This window comes from Erpetoichthys calabaricus, chromosome 15 (assembly GCF_900747795.2).
Source record: "Erpetoichthys calabaricus chromosome 15, fErpCal1.3, whole genome shotgun sequence".
In the NCBI taxonomy this organism is placed as follows: domain Eukaryota; kingdom Metazoa; phylum Chordata; class Cladistia; order Polypteriformes; family Polypteridae; genus Erpetoichthys; species Erpetoichthys calabaricus.
The window spans coordinates 48889726-48909796 of NC_041408.2; the positions used below are offsets into that span (position 1 = coordinate 48889726).

At 38.1% G+C, this 20071-nt stretch overlaps 1 protein-coding gene across 1 annotated transcript in view; it reads left to right on the forward strand.

The window, feature by feature from the left end:
• Positions 1-572: 572 nt before the first annotated feature.
• The window catches only part of LOC114665664 (polyribonucleotide nucleotidyltransferase 1, mitochondrial), a 90070-nt gene continuing 70571 nt past the window's right edge, over positions 573-20071 (forward strand). The window contains exons 1-6 of the mRNA XM_028820272.2: positions 573-804; positions 14845-14905; positions 15233-15307; positions 15419-15524; positions 16259-16308; positions 16599-16662. Of these exons, the coding sequence (XP_028676105.2) occupies positions 611-804; positions 14845-14905; positions 15233-15307; positions 15419-15524; positions 16259-16308; positions 16599-16662 (550 nt within the window). The 5' untranslated portion in view covers positions 573-610. The remainder of the gene's footprint in view (positions 805-14844; positions 14906-15232; positions 15308-15418; positions 15525-16258; positions 16309-16598; positions 16663-20071) is intronic.

Here is a 20071-nt window from a genome sequence, read left to right on the forward strand (position 1 = left end):
ACTTCTAAATCCATAGTATAACAAAGTAGCTTCTGCAATTAAATTATGAAAAAAGTCTTTGAAAATTGCTTTCAATTTACTTTTTTTCGGAAATATGTAATTATTTTATGCATGAATTAACAAATATTACTTAAGCCTAGTGGGTAGGGGAAAATGTCTGCAAATTCTGTATTTTAGTAATCACTGGTTATTATTTATCCCTAAAAATGCCAACTATGTTTAAGAAATTAAAGCACCAGTAAAAAATTGATTTTACCTAATAAAATCACACAGACTGTTTTTAAAATGGCTTCTTAATTTTGTTTCATGTTTTAAAAATACAGGCAGTGTAATAGCACTGGGAGCAAAAATGCATTTTTTAATGACTATAAATGTAAGTTCAAAAACAAGCACATTTGTTAAGACTGCAACAAAGGGAATATCATGGGCCCTAGCACTGACGTGGTACACTAACACTGGGGTCCTTGGAGGATTAAAGGTTGAGAGCCCTTGCTCGCCTCGCCATACACTGCAGCCTCGTTTCAACTGCACTACCTTCGAGCAGGCCAGTTTGTGCGGGCGTGCACGAGCTCGTTACCCAGGTTGCAACGCGCGCCAATGACAGAGTGTCATGGCAGCCTCCAGGCATTACGGATGGCACCCGGTTCGCCTGCTGTCTTATCTTCAGATTCCTTTCGCGGGCAGAATGCAGGATCTATTCAGGTTGCCCTCAAAGTTAGCACGGATTCGGTCACGATGTTGTCATTGCAGTGCGTGGACGAAGCACTCGATCCAGAACAAAGTAGTAGTTAATCTCGGTGAAAGGTAAGGACTTTACATATAACGTGAAATGTACACTATTCATATTCGTGCAGGTTTGATTTCACGTTTTTAAAGTAGAAGTGTGGATCGTTTTTCTACTAAATTCTGTCCATTCAACTGAAGACGTGGTGTGCGAAGAGAACAGTTTTTCTCTGCACGGACTTTGATTTTATGACAACTTTAAAGTTGAACGCCACAAGTTACAGTATTGTCTGCTTCGCCATGCAGTGACACAGAAGTGCACTCGAGGTTAAGAATTGGCTATAGTTTTAAACTGCTACTCAGTGCAGAAAATGTTTTAAACCGTCTTCTTTTTCTAGTTTAACGTTTGCGATCGATTTATTGCGTGGCCCCACGTATTGTGGCAGCTGCATTCCACAGCAGGCACAGACTCATTTTTTTGGTTTAATCCGTAAATTGTTATGGGAAATATATTTTGCCATGTCCTTTTTTTTTCCACAGTTTATATCTGTTATTTAGTGTTGCTGTGTAAGAATACTGGTGTTAATTCCACGGTTTGTTCCTCCCTTGCACGTGAGGTTGCAGGGGTAGGATTTCTCTGAACTGTGGTAAAATATTCAGGTTAAACAGGGACAGATTTACAACCCCAATTTAAAAAAAAAAAAGTTGTGACAATATGGAACATGCTAATAAAATCGAAAAGAAGTCGCTCAGTACTACTTTGAAAACTCTAACAACACATTATGTAGTGTTTTACCTCGATTTTATTTAATTTTTTAAAAATGTACACACGTGACGATTCTGGTGACTGAAAAACGCTTCGAAAACGTTGGGACAGCCTAGAGTTTCTCATTGTGTAACAGCACCATTTCTTTTACCAACACTTATTAAACATTTGGACACTGATGACTTACAGGCGCCTAACGGTTTTCAAGACCGATCAAGTGCACCCAGAAGAGGTTCTCTGCCTTGTCTTTTTAAGTGCTGAGATTTGACTGGATTCCTCGAATCTTTTAATTGTATAGATCAATGTAGAGAGTGAAATGCTCCGAAATCCTACTGATATGTCTTTGTGAAACATTATTCTCCGATACATCTGTTGGCAAACTGGCAAGCCTCGACCTTACTTGCTCTTGAAGAACCAAGCCTTTTTAGGAGGATCTTTATGTACTACAACATGATTACCTCACCTATTTCACATAACCTTGTTATTTCAGCTTGTTACATTGTTTAAAATCCTAACCTACCCCATCCTAATTTTTGGAACATTTCAAGGGCATCAATTTCAGAATAAACCTATATCTCTAAATAACAATACAGTTGATTGGGTAAAACATGAAATATCTCTGTACAGTTTGTATTTGAATACAAGTCAAAGTAAATTTACCAATCACTCCTTTTCTTTTTATTACCATTTTCTATACTGCCCTAACTTTTTTGGAATTGTAGTTTTTCAATACAGTCATATGAAAAAGTTTGGGAACCCCTCTTAATTCTTTGGATTTTTGTTTATCATTGGCTGAGCTTTCAAAGTAGCAACGTCCTTTTAATATATGACATGTCTTATGGAAACAGTAGTATTTCAGCAGTGACATTAAGTTTATTGGAGTAACAGAAAATATGCAATATGCATCATAACAAAATTAGACAGGTGCATAAATTTGGGCACCCCAATAGAGATATTATATCAATACTTAATTGAGCCTCCTTTTGCAAATATAACAGCCTCTAGACGCCTCCTATAGCCCTTGATGATTGTCTGGATTCTGGATGAAGGTATTTTTGGCCATTCTTCATACAAAATCTCTCCAGTTCAGTTCAATTTAATGGCTGCCAAGCATGGACAGCCTGCTTCAAATCATCCCATAGATTTTCGATGGTATTCAAGTCAGGGGACTGTGACGGCCATTCCAGAACATTGTACTTCTCCCTCTGCATGATTGCCTTTGTAGATTTCGAACTGTGTTTTTGGGTCATTGTCTTGTTGGAATATCCAACCCCCTGCGTAACTTCAACTTTGTGACTGATGCTTGAACATTATCCTGAAGAATTTGTTGACATTGGGTTGAATTCATCCGACCCTCGACTTTAACAAGGGCCCCAGTCCCTGAACTAGCCCCACAGCATGATGGAACCTCCACCAAATTTGACAGTAGGTAGCAGGTGTTTTTCTTGGAATGCGGTGTTCTTCTTCTGCCATGCAAAGCGCTTTTTGTTATGACCAAATAACTCAATTTTTGTCTCATCAGTTCAAAGCACTTTGTTGCAAAATTAATCTGGCTTGTCTAAATCAGCATTTGCATACAACAAGCGACTCTGTTGGTTGCATGAGTGCAGAAAGGGCTTATTATGTATAGATACACCATCTGCAGCAAGATGTTCTTGCAGGTCTTTGGAGGTGATCTGTGGATTGTCTGTAACCATTCTCACAATCTTGCACATATGCCGTTCCTGTATATTTCTTGGCCTGCCAAACCTGGGTTTAACAGCAACTTTGCCTGTGGCCTTCCATTTCCTGATTACATTCCTTACAGTTGAAACTGACAGTTTAAACCTCTGACATAGCTTTTTGTAGCCTTCCTCTAAACCATGATACTGAACAATCTTTGTTTTCAGTAGTGATGGGCAGCTCGATACTGAGGTTTCAACACTGTGTCGAGCTTTCGAAGCACTGGAGCTCAATGCGCTGCTTCGAGGCTTGTTTCAAATGCACCCGTCACGTGATTTTGAGGCACGCTAGCGTAATGATGTCATTTATATCTGAGAAGTCAGCAGACGATTTGGTTACTCACTCGTTTGCTGCACTGCTTTGGCTCAAAGCGTAAAAGCAGTTGTCTCTGCTGCAGCGGTAAGGTGTGCTGACGTGAGATCAAATCCTAATTGGGGCTCACATTTGGTTCTTGCCTAAAGTTAAAATAAGGACTTTGTAAAAAAACAGTTATGTAGTACTTGTCTGTAAGTTAACAAATATATTTTGGAGACATTATGAACGATTTACATGGGGCACCTTTTTCCTTGGTATGGAATCGTGTCCACTTAGAATCTGTAAAAAATTGATGAGCATGTTTTGCATAAGGTAGCACATATTATAACAATCCAGAATCTATTCTACCCCATGTCGATCATATCAGAGAGGCTAAGAAACGCTTCACTAAAGCCAACGTGGTCATTACACCAGTATATGCGCAAGACACTCCTTATTAAACTTATTTTTACTATTCAGTGATTCCCAGATCAGTAGCTGATATGTATTATTGATTTCCAAAAAGCAATGTAAGTAAAAGCGTGTGCTGCATAACTAATTACAACTGTCTTTAAAACAGAATAAGTGCCATCAACAGTGTCTTCTGCAATTTTAGGAAAGCATCGGGATTTCTGCATTAATCAGACAAAAAAGTTGTAAAGAAACTGCAAATTCATCCAGAGGTGGACATAAAGATCACTCAAGTACTGACAAGAATGAACAGCTGGATAAGCACATCTGGAGCCAAACTTTCAAAAAGCACCTGACTTTGTCAACAACATCCTTTCCTTGTGAATTCATCTTATTAAAGGCTGCGGTGGGGGGTAAAAAAATAATCTTCCGAACTGCAGCACAACAGAGTAAATCATTGATGTAAATATAATTATTGAAAGACTAATCTTTTGTCGTTTCTGTATTCTTAAACCATCTTCCAGTTCCACAATCCCCCGTAGTCACTGTCACATTTAATGTTCCCTGCTCCTTAACCTGTCTTGTTACCCAAAGCATCAACACTGCGTTTCATTCAAGGCTTTGCCATCTTTCCTTTCATACACTTAAGACACACATTTCCTCTACATACGTGTCCAATAATAATAGTAAACTGGCAGGTGCCTTGTCTCCCAATACGTGAGCTTGTCTGCCACACCTCAGTTGCACTGGCACACATTACACTGGGGACAAATGCAATGGAGAATACTGACAATGTACACCTTCAGAAGTGGAATACATCGACTGTATAAGTAGAATACTTCAGATAAACAATGAGTTTTGTTAATCATAAACAATGCAACATAACTATTATATGTGTTGTTAATTTTTTATTAATTCTCACCCAACATTACAAATCAACATGGGTAATATGTTTATAATCATTCTCATTAAAATACACTGTCAAAATATATTAATGAGCAAATTAAGACACATTGGCCTTTAGGAAATATAAAAAAACGTGTGCGCTGTCCTTTAGGACAGAATGCATTGTTACTGTCATGCACTCTCTACTGACACGATGTCACAAAAAAAAAAAAAAGGAAACGGCACAGTCCATGCAAACTCATATCCTCCTTGATTTTTGATCATATGATTAATTGTGAATATCAAATAAATAAAGTCATTTTAAGAAGATGACAAGTCTGCTATTAGTCAGTTCAATTAATGCTCCTTTTATAAAGGTTGCATATACAGAATATAAAACAGAATCTCAATGATGCGGGACTTGCGAGTAGTAATGAATAATATGTGACACTGAGGAATTATAATTCCTAATAACGGGAATAAGTAAAAACTACGACTTCCTAAAACGAATACTGTAAACATAGGCATTTCAATAAATAATTTAGGAGGCTTGTGTGTGCATTTCAATATTGATTTAAGAACTAGGTGGGCCACCTGTTGTACTATAAACGGTAGCTCAAGCAGCACTTAACAGTAAATAGTCTATAACAGGACAATGACTGACTGAAACAAAGAGACTGCGCCACCGACAATGAAGGTTCACACTGTCATTCTGCATGTTTAGAAGACGCTGATTGGCTGAAACTGCTTATAGTGAATTGTCCCAAATTGGAAGTGCTGTATAGCGATCAGAAACGAAAAGACACATTTCAGCATGCTGGACAGTAGTTTGTTTTTCTACAATACAAATTCAGTACGACACCAGGGTTTCCAAACACACAAATGTGATGCTTATTACATTTTACAGTGAAACTCTTTACATACACAATATAATTAGGGATGTGTACACCCTGGGCAACTACGGCGGCCCAACCTTCCCTCGATAGCTTGATTCGCTCGCTATCCATCCAAGTTGGAAGTTTTTGTTAAATGGAGGAATTGGAAAAAAAAACTTTTCACAAGAGGGGGATCAACGACATGAAACCCAGGTGTTTTTACTGAGAGACAGTTGCAATACCATTGAGCCACCTAATCGGGATAATTAACGAGTTCCGCACAACTGAACTACTACTACTGTTCTTCCTGCAGCGGATGTAGACAATATATGTTGTTTGATATATGCACGTTAAATTGGTTTAATTGACACAAGAGTATCATTGTTGTATTCTCCTAATGAAGACGAAATAATTATATTTATATATGTATACAATATGACGTATGGTTTTGAAGAAAATTAAGCATTGCATAAAAAGGTTGAACGAATTACCCAATCTTTTTATATATTTATATAAAAGTTGATATATGACAGTATATCTTTGACACTATGTATCAGACAATCTACAATAACAATAATGAATTTTCAGCAACTACCTGAATTGTCATTTCAGGCCATCACTTAACTATATCAACTGAAGTGTGCAGTGTCAATACGAATTACAAAATATAACTAGAGAGTTAAGTGTCAGATAGACTCTCAAAAATATAGAGCTCAATGCCTTTGAGTGCATTGAGGCTTCACAAAGTCTCCTTTAACTACTCATGTCTGCTCAGTGCTTCAACCACCTTGACGATTCAGTAACCAGTGTGCATGTCTGCTCGGTGCTCCGAAGCGGGTGTCATGATGCAATCCCAGTGCGCATGTCTGCTTGATGCTTCGAACCGTGTGTCAATCCAGTACGCATGTCTGCTCGATGCTTTGAAGTGAGTGTCATTATGCAATCCCAGTACACGTCTACTCGATGCTTCGAACCGCGTGTCATGATGCAATCCCAGTGCACATGTCTGCTCGATGCTTCGAAGTGCGTGTCATGATGTAATCCCAATGCGCATGTTTGCTCAGTGCTTTGAACCAAGCTTGACAATTCTAGTACGCATGTCTGCTTGGTTCTTCGACTCATTATTCATCGAGCTCCCATTTGAAGTACATATGGCATCAGCAGAGTTCAAAAACTCGACAGAATTGACAGGCGAAATGAATGTTTGTGGATGATCAATACATTTTAAATGATTGTGCCTGATAATACTTAGTGGCAAAAAATAAAACTATAAATTATACATCATACAAATGCCGACTTGTAGAATGCATAATGCTGCAAAGAAGAGCTTTAGTAATACAGTAATCCCTCTCTATATTGCACTTCGCCTTTCACGGCTTCACTCCATCGCGGATTTTATATGTAAGCATATTTAAATATATATCGCGGATTTTTCGCTGCTTCGCGGGTTTCTGCGGACAATGGGTCTTTTAATTTCTGGTACATGCTTCCTCAGTTGGTTTGCCCAGTTGATTTCATACAAGGGACGCTATTGGCAGATGGCTAAGAAGCTACCCAGCTTACTTTTCTCTTTCTCTTGTGCTGACTTTCTCTGATCCTGACGTAGGGGGATTGAGCAGGGGGGGCTGTTTGCACACCTAGACGATACGGACGCTCGTCTAAAAATGCTGAAAGATTATCTTCACGTTGCTATCTTTTGTGCAGCTGCTTCCTGAAACAACATGCTGCACGGTGCTTCGCATACTTAAAAGCTCGAAGGGCACGTATTGATTTTTGCTTGCTTGTTTTTCTCTGTCTCTCTCTCTCTTTCTGTGCTCTTGACGGAGGGGGTGTGAGCTGCCGCCTTCAACAGCTTTGTGCCGCGGTGCTTCGCATACTTAAAAGCCAAACAGCCCTATTGATTTTCCTCTGCCTTTATGACAGTCTCTGCTCCTGACTCCTTTGAAGAGGAAGATATGTTTGCATTCTTTTAATTGTGAGACGGAACTGTCATCTCTGTCTTGTCATGGAGCACAGTTTAAACTTTTGAAAAAGAGACAAATGTTTGTTTGCAGTGTTTGAATAACGTTCCTGTCTCTCTACAACCTCCTGTGTTTCTGCGCAAATCTGTGACCCAAGCATGACAATATAAAAATAACCATATAAACATATGGTTTCTACTTCGCGGATTTTCTTATTTCGCGGGTGGCTCTGGAACGCAACCCCCGCGATGGAGGAGGGATTACTGTAACGACACCTCTCTCACTATAATACTCTCATAAATATCCATTCTTCGCTTCTTGCAACTTTTTCAAGCAACACTGAACGTACGTCATATAGTATACATCAACATATAATTGTTTTCGTCTTCATTACATACATAAAAAAAACATACATTATATATACATCCACTCTGCTAAAAACAGTAGTGGTGCAACTGTAGTGTTGCCGCCCCATAATAAGGCATGCGTGGGTTCGGTTCCCACGTCCACCCAGTGTGAATTGTTACCCAAAAGAGTCTGTTTTTTCTTTTTTTTTTTATTTAACAGCAAATTCTGCCATGGACCGAGTGGGGTTGGATTGCCATAGGCGGCCAAGTTTCACACACCCCTAGTAAAGATATATCAAACATATATATATAATATATCAATGGGCATCTTGTTTTGTTTATAACAAAACAATTTATTTGAGTGACGATTTCAACAGTTATTGTAGTTGTTGATGGCCGGTTTAGCAGTTTAAAATTTTAAATATTAAATTAATCAGGTGGAATGTGTTCTTGGGCGGCACGGTGGCACAGTGGTAGCACTGCTGCCTCACAGTTAGGAGACCCGGGTTTGCTTCCCGGGTCTTCCCTGCATGGAGTTTGCATGTTCTCCCCGTGTCTGCGTGGGTTTCCTCCGGGCTCCGGTTTCCTCTCACAGTCCAAAGACATGCAGGTTAGGTGGATCGGCGATTCTAAATTGGCCCTAGTGTGTGCTTGGTGTGTTTGTGTGTGTCCTGTGGTGGGTTGGCACCCTGCCCGGGATTGGTTCCTGCCTTGTGCCCTGTGTTGGCTGGGATTGGCTCCAGCAGACCCCCGTGACCCTGTGTTTGGATTCAGCGGGTTGGAAAATGGATGGATGGATGGAATTTGTTCTTACTTTGAGTGTTGGGGGGAGGGCTACACGGTATATGCGCCTCTGTAACTGGAAGATTGCTTAGGAATGATACAGACAGGACAACTATCATATGTGTTTTAGGAAATGTTTTATTATTGCACTGCGCTGTGACTAAGACAACTTTTTACTGATCGCCTATCCGGACCTTGAACAATGTGTTCACGAGGGAGGGATGCTGCTGGCAAATGCTTTGTCGACCACAGGTCCAGATGTGTTTATCCCGCTGCTTTTTGTTGCCTCAGCACTCAAGAGGATCTTTAATGCCGACCTTGATACATGCAGTGCTCACCTTGGAGTGTCCCGTGTGTGTCTGTGTGCCGGTGAGTGATCTGCGCCGTGTCTCTGATGTGCTCCGGATTGACACCTTTGAATGTTTGGTGCAGCAGAGCAAACTCAACCTAATCTACCAGAGTGGGTTTGTTATCATCTTATTCAATGGAGGGATTCATAGATGTCAAATGGCAATGAATAGAACATGGATTAATGTAATGTAATGTAATGTAAGTTCGTGAGCTGCCTTACGCAGTTAGTCATCGCATTTTGATGGCGATTCTAAGTGGGGATGATTCCCGAACAGATCTCTTATGCAATCCTTCCACAGTATCTCTGATAATTCTGTAGTTCAAATTGGTTATAAAGATTTCACTCCTGATAGTTTTTTATTATTATTATTATTTTTGATGAGTCTTTAATTCGGATCGAACTCGGACTATGCTCAGAATTTGGAAAGCAACCACCTTAGTCAGTTGAGCCACTGACAGCGTCTTTTCTTCGTAGCAGACTCGTTACTTTTGTGCTCTTCAAAATATTATAAAGTATTAGTAAATGAAATATCGCAGTACTTGATCGAATAATAACATGTGATTTAAGGGTTTCACCTTTTCTTTCTCAAATGCGCTTTCCTATATCATGACAAAGTACAGGGATAAACCTTTAATTTCTGTCTACTCCATTTTAATTAAGTCAGAACAAAGAAAACATTTAATGCTATTAAATGTGATCTCAAGAAAAGATGAGGGTTAATTATAATACTAATAACAGGAGCGTTAATAATGATACAGTGCAAAAGTGAATATTCATTGAAAGAGCCAGGGATCCAAGAGTGAGGCGTCTTATTTTAACTCTTGCTATCGTATAGTGCATTCTGCCTGTTGGCGTTATATATATATAAATAAAACTATTATTTTAGACATCAGACCCTAGAAGCCACTGACGAACCCTTCTCTTCGTTGCCAGTCTGTAGCAGCGAAAAAGTAAAAGCAATAAGACTATTAACAGACATCATTGAAGTAGATCATGAGTTTGTGTAATATTAATGAAAATGGCCAGGAGGTGTCACTAGAGAGGCGAGTGTCAAATGCTTCGAAGCTTCGATACGATTTCTGACACAATTGCTTCAAACGTTTTGATGCTCTGTGAGGCTTCACTCCGCCAATCACTAGTTTTCAGATCTTTTGAGAGTTGCTTTGAGTATCCCATGCTGTCACTTTTCAGAGAAGAGTCAAAGGGAAGCACAACTTGCAATTGACCACCTTAAATACATTTTCTCATGATTGGCTGCACCTGTCTATGAATTTCAAGGCTTAACAAGCTTATCCAACCAATTTGGTGTTGCAAGTAATCAGTATTGAGCAGTTACATGCATTCAAATCAGTAAAATTACAAGGGGACCCAAGTTTTTGCACAGCCAGTTTTTCACATTTGATTTAATTTCACACAACTAAATACTGCTTCACTAAAAATCTTTGTTCGGAAAACACCCAGTACTCAGATGTTCCTAGGAAATGAAAGATATACAACTTTTATCTTTTTTGTTGAAAGTAGAGTAAATTATTATGCAGGCTGAGAGGGGTTCCCAAACTTTTTCATATGACTGTATATACTGTAGCTTATATTTTCTATATGGGTTATGTAAAATTCACTGGCCAAATTAATAATACAGTTATGTAACAAAAAGTCCAGTAATCCATCAATTCATCTAGTTTAGAGCCACAAGTGACTAATGTTCATCTCAGCAACTGCAGACACAAGACTGGAGCTGAATTAATCAAATGCTAATACATAACAAATATTACACTGGGCAACAAAATATAACTTTTTTTCATATGAATCACTAAAACTGAATTTCACAGTACTTTTTTGCTGAATTTAATTTAATTTGTAAAAGATGTAAACACATATATGAAAAGGCTCCTGTCCCAAAATGTCTAAATTTGTTACGGCCTGCTACAACAGATTTATTTTATGTTTTTTTATATTTTAAGTTGTAAAATATTCGCAAACATTAGTAAAACAATCCTGAATTTAGCTTTAAAAAACATGTACACCGGAATAAGGGTTTAGTATATACTAAATATGCAGCCTAAAAATACATAAATCATTTGATAGAAATGTGTCAGCATGATAAAGTACCATTTAAAAACTCCTGAGATGTTCTGTGTCAAAACCTTTGTTAACCAGTGGTATTACTTACCGTATTTTTTGCACCATAAGACGCACCTGACCATTAGGCGCACCTAGGTTTAGAGGAGGAAAACAAGAAGAAAAATATTTTGAACCAAATGGTGTACTAATACGTTTAATAAAATATAGCAGAATAATATTTCAACCATGTAAATTCAACAGCAGTATTAAGAAACATCATCACTGTCATTAACAAATAAGGAGAGACTTTAAGGTTCAAGCACTCTTCTAGTTTTATGAAAACCCCAAGAACTCCTCATTGCTAGTGTCAGAATTTATTAAGCTCAGTTGCTCACAATCAGTTTGCAGGAGCACGTACCTATCATCACGCGGCATAACCTGTCCAAAGCCACCAGGGGACAAAGCACGTTTGGACCAATGCTCCCTGAAGTTATATCGCCAGTCTAGTCCCATCTATATCTGTAATGCCACAAAGCCCTTCATCTCGTGTTTTGTTGTGGGTTTCCAGTTTGAAAAACGAGAATGCGGTGCAAGCACAGCCCTCGATTCAAAAAATTGCTTTGCATACCTGTTTGTCTCGTCTGACAGTAGCTGAAAGGCAGCTTCAGGAAAGAACAGCCAGAAGTAGTCCAGCGGCTGGTAATCTGTCGAGTCCAACAGCAAGCCATACTATACTGTCTTGTGAAGTCCGGTAGCCAGTTTGGCTCCCACGGATCAATGTCTAGGTATTCCTCCCACACGAACCTTGCCATAGGTGCACGAATGCGCTCAGTTGGGGCGGCATCGGCTGGTGTCCCGATCAGCTGATGCCAGTTCCTCACTCTCTTGTTCGATCTCCTGATCACTCTCAACAAAAGTCTGACTCAGTGATAATGCGCAAAACAATTGTTTTCTGCACTCGCTTCGCTCCCTCGTGAGATGTCGATGCCATCTTGCCATTGTTTACATTTCGCAACTCACGCACACGCAAGGATTGGATGCCGAGTCAATGAGTCTAACATTCCTCCAAGCACAGAGGGAATGCCTGTAACGTAACAGTGAGTTTTGTCGCCCTCTACCCCTGGATGTCAACTTTTGTCAGGTAATACACATCATGGTCTGTGACGCAATATTCACTCCATAAGACAGACAACCTTATTTTGGGGAAAAAAAAGCGTGTCTTATGATGCGAAAAATACGGTAATAAAAAACAGCAGCATATATGAAGCTATCACCTTTCTTGGCATGAACAGCACATGGCTCAGTGTCTTGTGGCCTGTACATTGTCTGTATATAGTTTTTACTTTCTTTCTTTGATTTTTGTTATGATGCATAAGTTTCTGTTTGGATTCCAAAAGTGAACATTGTTCATTGGAGTCTCTTAATTGACCCGTGTATGAGAGTATGATTACGTGTGTATGAGGAACCTTGTAATGGACTGGAAACTCTTCTATGGTTGGTTCAAGGAATACACTTCGTATCTTCATAGCCATATAGTGAAAATATATGTTCAGAAAATAGACTGATGGATATTTAACTTATGCATTTCACCATTGTAACTTTATTTTAAGTATTCCTGAAATCAGAACCTTAGCAAGTTAAGTACCACGTGGTGAGTTAATAGTAGATACTAACCCAGATACAAATTGGTTTGCAGTTTAATCCTCAGCCAAATTATTGATTGCTTTTGTTTGATAATTGACTACTCCTAAGTGGCTAAGAGTGAGGAAGTAGGTACATCGATGTGTTCTGCAATCAACTGGTGCCACATACAGTATTGATTCTGGCCTTGCAACTAATGTTATCAGTATATACAGGGTAAGAATCTCCCGGCAACACTACACGCTTGAATTACAGTTTAGTATTTTATGCTCTCAATTAATTTATTTTTCAATTTTACAATAGTCAGGATTTTAAAAATTGAAATGGAAGTCCCATTCACTATAATAGATACAAAATGTCCAGTCGTTGTTTAGTTTAATAATATATGGAAGAATGTAGTGTAAAAGGCCTAGTGCACTTTGGTTGTCATGTCATTGCACTAAAATAAAGAGGTTCAACTCTCTACTTACCACCTAAAACAGAAATTAAACTATGGTGCAAAATGAGGTTAACATGTATAAAATGCCATAGAAAACTGCAAAGCAGAACAGAGTAGGCTTGCAAAAGTGAACTGCAACCTTGAACGTCTGTCTGGTTGAACGTCTGTCTGTTATATTTGTCAGAGTGTATTTTGTCAGACAGGACTCATCCCCTACATTCTCAGTTTTAGTTGTTGCCATCATGTCAGGCGTTTTAAAATTCCAAGGATAAAAAGCAACCAATACAAATAATCTTTTATCCCAACTGCTATTAATCTTTTAGATAAGTTCAACTTTAATAAACATCTGTAGGCTTAAATAATGGGATGAACAACTATCATTTGCAGCAATCACTTGGCAAGCCTAAATGTTGATTTAATTTTCATGTACAACTAGAGGGCTTTGCCCCCTGCTCACTCGCCAACCCATAATCCCCATCCCCCAATGGCCTGTGCTATACGCCAGCCACTTCGCGTCTCTGTCACTCACATATGGGGATTTCACTTTTACCAAACTACACATATTTTAAATCTCGTGGTTACGCCTCTTTATTCGGAAGAAACACTGCTTTTCCCTGATGGCAACATGAATTAGACGATCTACAAGTCTCCGACTTAAAGTTTAAATCTGAACAATATACTCGATCTCTTTTCACTGTTCCATTATTTCACCGAGTAATAATTTCTGTTTGTTTGCGCTAATGCGATCTTTACTATCATTTTTTTGAGACTTTCAAATTTTAGTACTTTCATTATCTCTAACCTGCTCTGCATGTGTATTGCGCTAACGTCTTTGAATTCTTTGCGATGTACTGCTTTGTCATGTACTGTTTGTCTTTTATTTCCAGCCCCGGGCGTGGTTAAATCTCTTGGCACAAAGTCTCGTCTCACGGGACATGAAAGTATCTCTCTGAAAAAGTCACTTCGTGTCCCAGGCTAAAAAGTCTCGTCTTGTCCCAGGATGTTTTTTTATTATAATAGAGAGATATGTATGAAGTAAGGTTTCATCATAAGTGCGCACTGGTATATTATATTTATTTGTACTCACCTTATTTTAATGTCTGTGTTTTTTGTGATGTGTTTTTAATGTCTTTTTGTGGTCTCTCTGTTAAACCTGCTGACAAACCAAATTTCACTCTTGGGACAATAAATCTTTATAGAATGGAATTGAATTGATTTGAATTGTCAAACCTTTAATAATGGTGAACTCTGATGATGAAAAACACTTAGCATATTTTCTTTTGGCATAAAGTAATTTATAGCATATTTTGTTTTGGCATTAAATAATTTAACAACTAAATATATGCCTTATATTTTACAATAGATTAAACTGTAATATAAGTGTACCTTTCAAACTCTTTTATGTATTGTAAGGGTAATGTGGTACATTTATAAGTTTGGTGAGATAAAAGTCTTTGGTTAAAGAGCCAAAATAAAGTACAAGTAATAAAATGCATTTATTTGTTACATTGGCAATGTTTTTTCCCTTTTTAATAACGACCTAGCATTATAAATAAGAGATTACATGTTATTTTGATATTACAGAAATATAGAGATTTCATCTGGAAAATTGGCTCGGTTTGCAGATGGTTCTGCAGTTGTACAGGTGAGAATTGGTCATGTAAAATTTATCATTGGAATTTTTTTTTTGTCTTTAATGCTTATCGCTTTTACATGCAAAGAAAATTGTATAAATAGGTTTTTCATGAAACATAACACCTGAACTGCTTATAAGTAAGTATCCAATATTCATTAAGGCAAAGCGTTGACAATACAGTATGCACCTAGAGGATGTGATCTAGCTCTGCCTGCAATGTGTACAAGATGATATTTATTCAGTAAGCACAGTAAAATGCCTATATATAAAACCTCTCTAAAACAAAGAATTCACTGTTGCTTTTTTATTATTAACTTTGCTTTCTCTCTCACCCAGCAAGGGGAAACATCTGTGATGGTGACAGCTGTTAGTAAAACTAAATCATCAGTTTCTCAGTTTATGCCTTTAGTTGTAAGTATTCAAGTATCTGTCATGATATTTTAGTAGGTTGTTTGACTATAGGTTATTATTATTATTATTTTATTGTTAAACTGTCAAATTTTTGCAAAAAAAAAAATTCAGGTTGATTATCGACAGAAAGCAGCAGCATCTGGAAGGATTCCTACTAATTATCTCAGACGGGAGCTCGGCTCAACAGAAAATGAAATACTTAAAAGCAGACTGATAGGTGAGCCACTATAGCATTACTGTAAGGTTATCATGGTCCTATATTATTGACCATAATACATAGTGTACAGATCATAGCATTTTTTTAAAAAATTGTTCTCAATCAAATATTCTGAATCATATTATCCAAACTGAAGACAATGGATGAAGTAAAAGCAGAAATTGGTGTGCAGTTGTTTTTTGAACCACAGGATAACTGGCCACCTGCTCTACATAGAGTGAAGGAAGGTCTTTTTGGATTATTATGAGGAAAGTATTTTGTGTTTTAACACTCCTGCCATGCAACATTTTTTTAAATTATCTAATGTATTTAAATGTATGGTTGGAGTGAGTTCTAGCCTGGTCACTGTCTGTGTGAGGTTTGCACATTCTTTCTGTGGGATTCTTCCTTCAGGTACTTTGTTTTTTCTCATTCATCCCAGTCAAGTGCATGTAAACTTATTTGATGACTTTAAATTTTCCCCATATGAGTGAGTGTCCTCTGAACTCAAAGTTGGATTAAGTGGGTCTTTAAATGGCAGGATTTGTACATATCTTCTGTATGGAAATCTTCCAAGTATTCAGAGTCCTCTATTTCTGGAATTCCAAGCTAAAGTGATGAATATGAAATATATACTTAAAATCCAGTTGCTTGATGCGTGCAATCGTTTTCTTGGTTTCTCAAAGGTTTATTGAACGCATTTATAATGTGCATATTAAAACAAGAAAATGAACTTTATTTTGTTTGTCTTTTAGATCGATCAATAAGACCACTTTTCCCATCAGGCTATTTCTATGAAACACAAGTAAGTTTTATTTCTCTTAAAAATTGTGTTAGGCAGATTTGTGTATTTTGAAAATATACTCGGATCCAATAGGAATACATGTTAAGAGATGGAAGTACCAGATTTAGTATGCTAACTTTAGCATACTAGTATAACTGGAAGATAAATGAAGATGTCAGATGATTTAGCGAAGCTTAATTTTTAAATTTAAAAACATAAACACATTACTAGTTGTTCAGTCATATATTTATATTTGTGTAACTAGTGTTTTATACAAAGTGTAAAATTGTTTTTTTTTCTGGTATTTCTAGATAGCATGTAATCTTTTAGCTGTGGATGGCATCAATGACCCTGATATATTAGCAATTAATGGAGGTAAGAAAATCTTAATTTTGCCAAATAGAATTTTCTCATAGCTTATTTAATTTATCTTTCAGTGCTGCTGTTAGAATGTCTTTAGCATTGCATTATTCAATTGTATCTTGATTTATTGATAAATAGATACTTTATTGATCCTGAGGGAACTTTAAGTACCACTAGCCAAGAATTATACTAAGTTAGATTTACACATTTAAGTACACACTATGCAAATAACACTTAGTAAGTACAGGCTGCCAAATGTAATCGCAGTACACTGGTGTTTGAATCATTTAGTCCAATACAGGTAATATAGATGGTGTGTATAATAATGCCAGTGCATTAGGAATTGTGCAGATAATATAATACCATAGTGACAGGTGTCACATAATATTAAAGTGACAGATGCTAAGTGACATAATATTAAAAATAAATAAAATAAAGTGATGTGGCTTATGCTGATAGGGTAACATGTTTAAAGTGACACATTATGAAAAAGGTTATACAGTGATGACCAAGTAATGAGATATCGGATGTAGTGCATAGCTAATATTGCTTATGAGGTAGTCTAGTCCCCACAAGAGCAGAGAAGGAACATCAGGCCCAGAACTCAACCACAACCACCCCTACTGGGAAGAGTTAGAGTCTAATGGCTCTGAGGACAAAAGATCTCTTGTATCTGCCCGTACTGCAGTTCTGTGATAGCAGCCTACCACTAAACACATTCCTCTGCTTAATTATGGTGGTGTATAGTAGCTAATATTCATTGTCCATAAAAGATAGCAGCTGGAATAGTGTCCTCCTCTCTACTGGTGTCACCAGAGAGTATATTTCCATGCCAAGCACAGATCCTGCTCACCTGATCAGATTGTCAATACATTTAGCATCTCTCTTCTTCAAGCCACCCACCTCTCGGCACACCACAGCATAGAAGAGAGTACAGTAATCCCTCACTTATCGCGGGAGATAGGTTCCAAGGCCGACCGCGATAACTGAATTTCCGCGAAGTAGGGACACTATATTTATTTAATTATTTAACGTGTATTTGGACGTTTTTAAACCCTCCCCGTATTGTTTACAACCCACCATTTACTCTATTAAAAACAGGGACAACTGCTAAGCAATATGAAATCGGTAGATAAGTTTACACTTACTGTATAGCGAAGTACAAGTAGCAGCTTGTAGGCGGTCATGACGTCGTCGACCTTGTTGCAAAGATTCCTAAAGCAGATTCCATCCAGACTACTGCCTTATCATGTCCACTTGCAACTCATTTTGCACCCTGGTTAAAGGACACTGCGGCCGTAGATCTTATATGCTTTTCCTCCTTTTTAAATAAAAAGAATCGATGTCCTGCAGCGGTGTAGCTGTTCCCTTCCTTCAACATATCCAAAACTTTTACCTTTTCTGCAATCATTTGCATCTTCTGTTGGTGCTTGGACACGGCCCCTGAAGCATTAGCACATTAATGATGAATGAGTGAGATGAGACTTCCTGGTTAATGCAACACTCCGTCGCTGAGCCAATCAGCAGCACACAGGAACTTAACTGCTTGCTCTGATTGGGTAGCTTCTCAGCCATCCGCCAATAGCATCTCTTGTATGAAATCAACTGGGCAAACCAACTGAGGAAGCAAGTAAAAAGACCCATTGTCCGCAGAAACCCGCGAAGCAGCGAAAAATCCGCGTTATGTATTTAGATATGCTTACATATAAAATCTGCGAAGTCGTGAATCCGCGAAAAGTGAACCGCAAAGTAGCGTGGGATTACTGTATTGGCAACCACAGACTGATAGAATATCTGCAGGATTTTCTTATGTATATTAAAGGAGCCCAGCCTCCTCATAAAACAGAGCCGGCTTTGCCTCTTACTGTACAGAGCCTTTGTGTTCTCTAACCAGTCCAGTCTGTCATCCAGCTGCACTCCAAGGTATTTATAGGACTTGACCCACTCCACATCAACCCCTTCAATGGAGATAGATCTCAGTGGTGTTTAAGACATGCATGTCTAAGTGCACACGGGAGTGACAGTGAAACTGCGAATGGCTCATTACATGGTTTTGGAAGTATTCAACAGCAATTGATTTGACTGACACTATTCCTCAAAGTCACTCACCAGACCCCTGTACTTCTTCAATTGTCCATCCCTGAAACACCCCACAATGGCAGTGTCATCTGAGAACTTCTATGTGTGCCATGTCCTGAGTTATAGCTAAAGTACGATTTGTACAGGGTGAAGAAGAAAGGAGAAAGAACAGTCCCCCGGTGGAGCTCCTGTGCTACTGATTACAGCCTATGATGTGTAATTCCCCAGTCTGAGAACCTGAAGCCTACCAGTGAGGTAATCTGTAATCCAGTTCACCAGGTGCGAGTTCACTCCAATCCTGGACAGCTTGTCCCTTAGTAGGGTCTGTACTGGAAAGCTTGTCCCTCATTAGGGGCTGGATGGCGATGAAGACGCTGGAAAAGTCAAAGAACATGATCCTCACAGCACTACTGTATATCCTTTGTCCAGATGCGCCCATTATTTACTTTTAAATCATCCAATAGCCAAATGACTTTAACCATTCAAATAAGTTTTGTTTATGTGTTTTTGCTCATGACAATCTTAAAAAGTATGCTGTGAACTGAAAATCTGCCTTAATTCAATTTATGCTTAGATCTATTCCTCGGTGAGATACAGAATTAATAAACTGATTAGTGTGAACTAAGTGCGTCACAATACACGGCGGCAGCCCACAAAGAACAGTAAGCTCAGCAAGTAAACATCAACAAAAGAAAGGCTGAAAGAAAGAAAAATACGACCAACAAAAAGAATGAGGTCAAAGTCCCTTGCCATTTAATATAGACTGTTCCTACTAATGTTTATGCACTACTGTTCTAGCGCCCGTTATTGTAACGGGCTAAATGACTAGTTAAATAAATAAATAAATAGATAGATAAATATATATACACACACATACTGTTGCTGCGTTTGTCAGGGGCTTCCAAATAGTTCAAAATGCAGCTGCCAGAAAGGTTTTCCAGGGTTTTTCAGCATTAGTGTTACTTGTACACAAAAAACTCTACAGTCTAAGTGTCTTCATTTTAAAAGTTTTAGTGAAATTAGAGCATACAGTTCACCCAGAAATTAAAGAAGAAAATTAATAATACAAACAACAAGAAGAAAAGAAAAACTTCTTGTCTATGATGTTTTGTTTAAGGTTTAAATGTCTTTGTTAAATTTCTTAAAATTCCTTTATGTTATCATACGTACTAGGACCACAAGTAGGTAATGCTAACATACTGGTCAGAAAACTATGTGCCTTTGTACCATTCTGTCCAACAGTTCATGTTTTTTTTTTCTAGGTGTCAAAAATCAATTGTCACAATGCGATATAGCTATACATTAAGGGCATTCCATTAACATTTGAGATAAAACATAATCT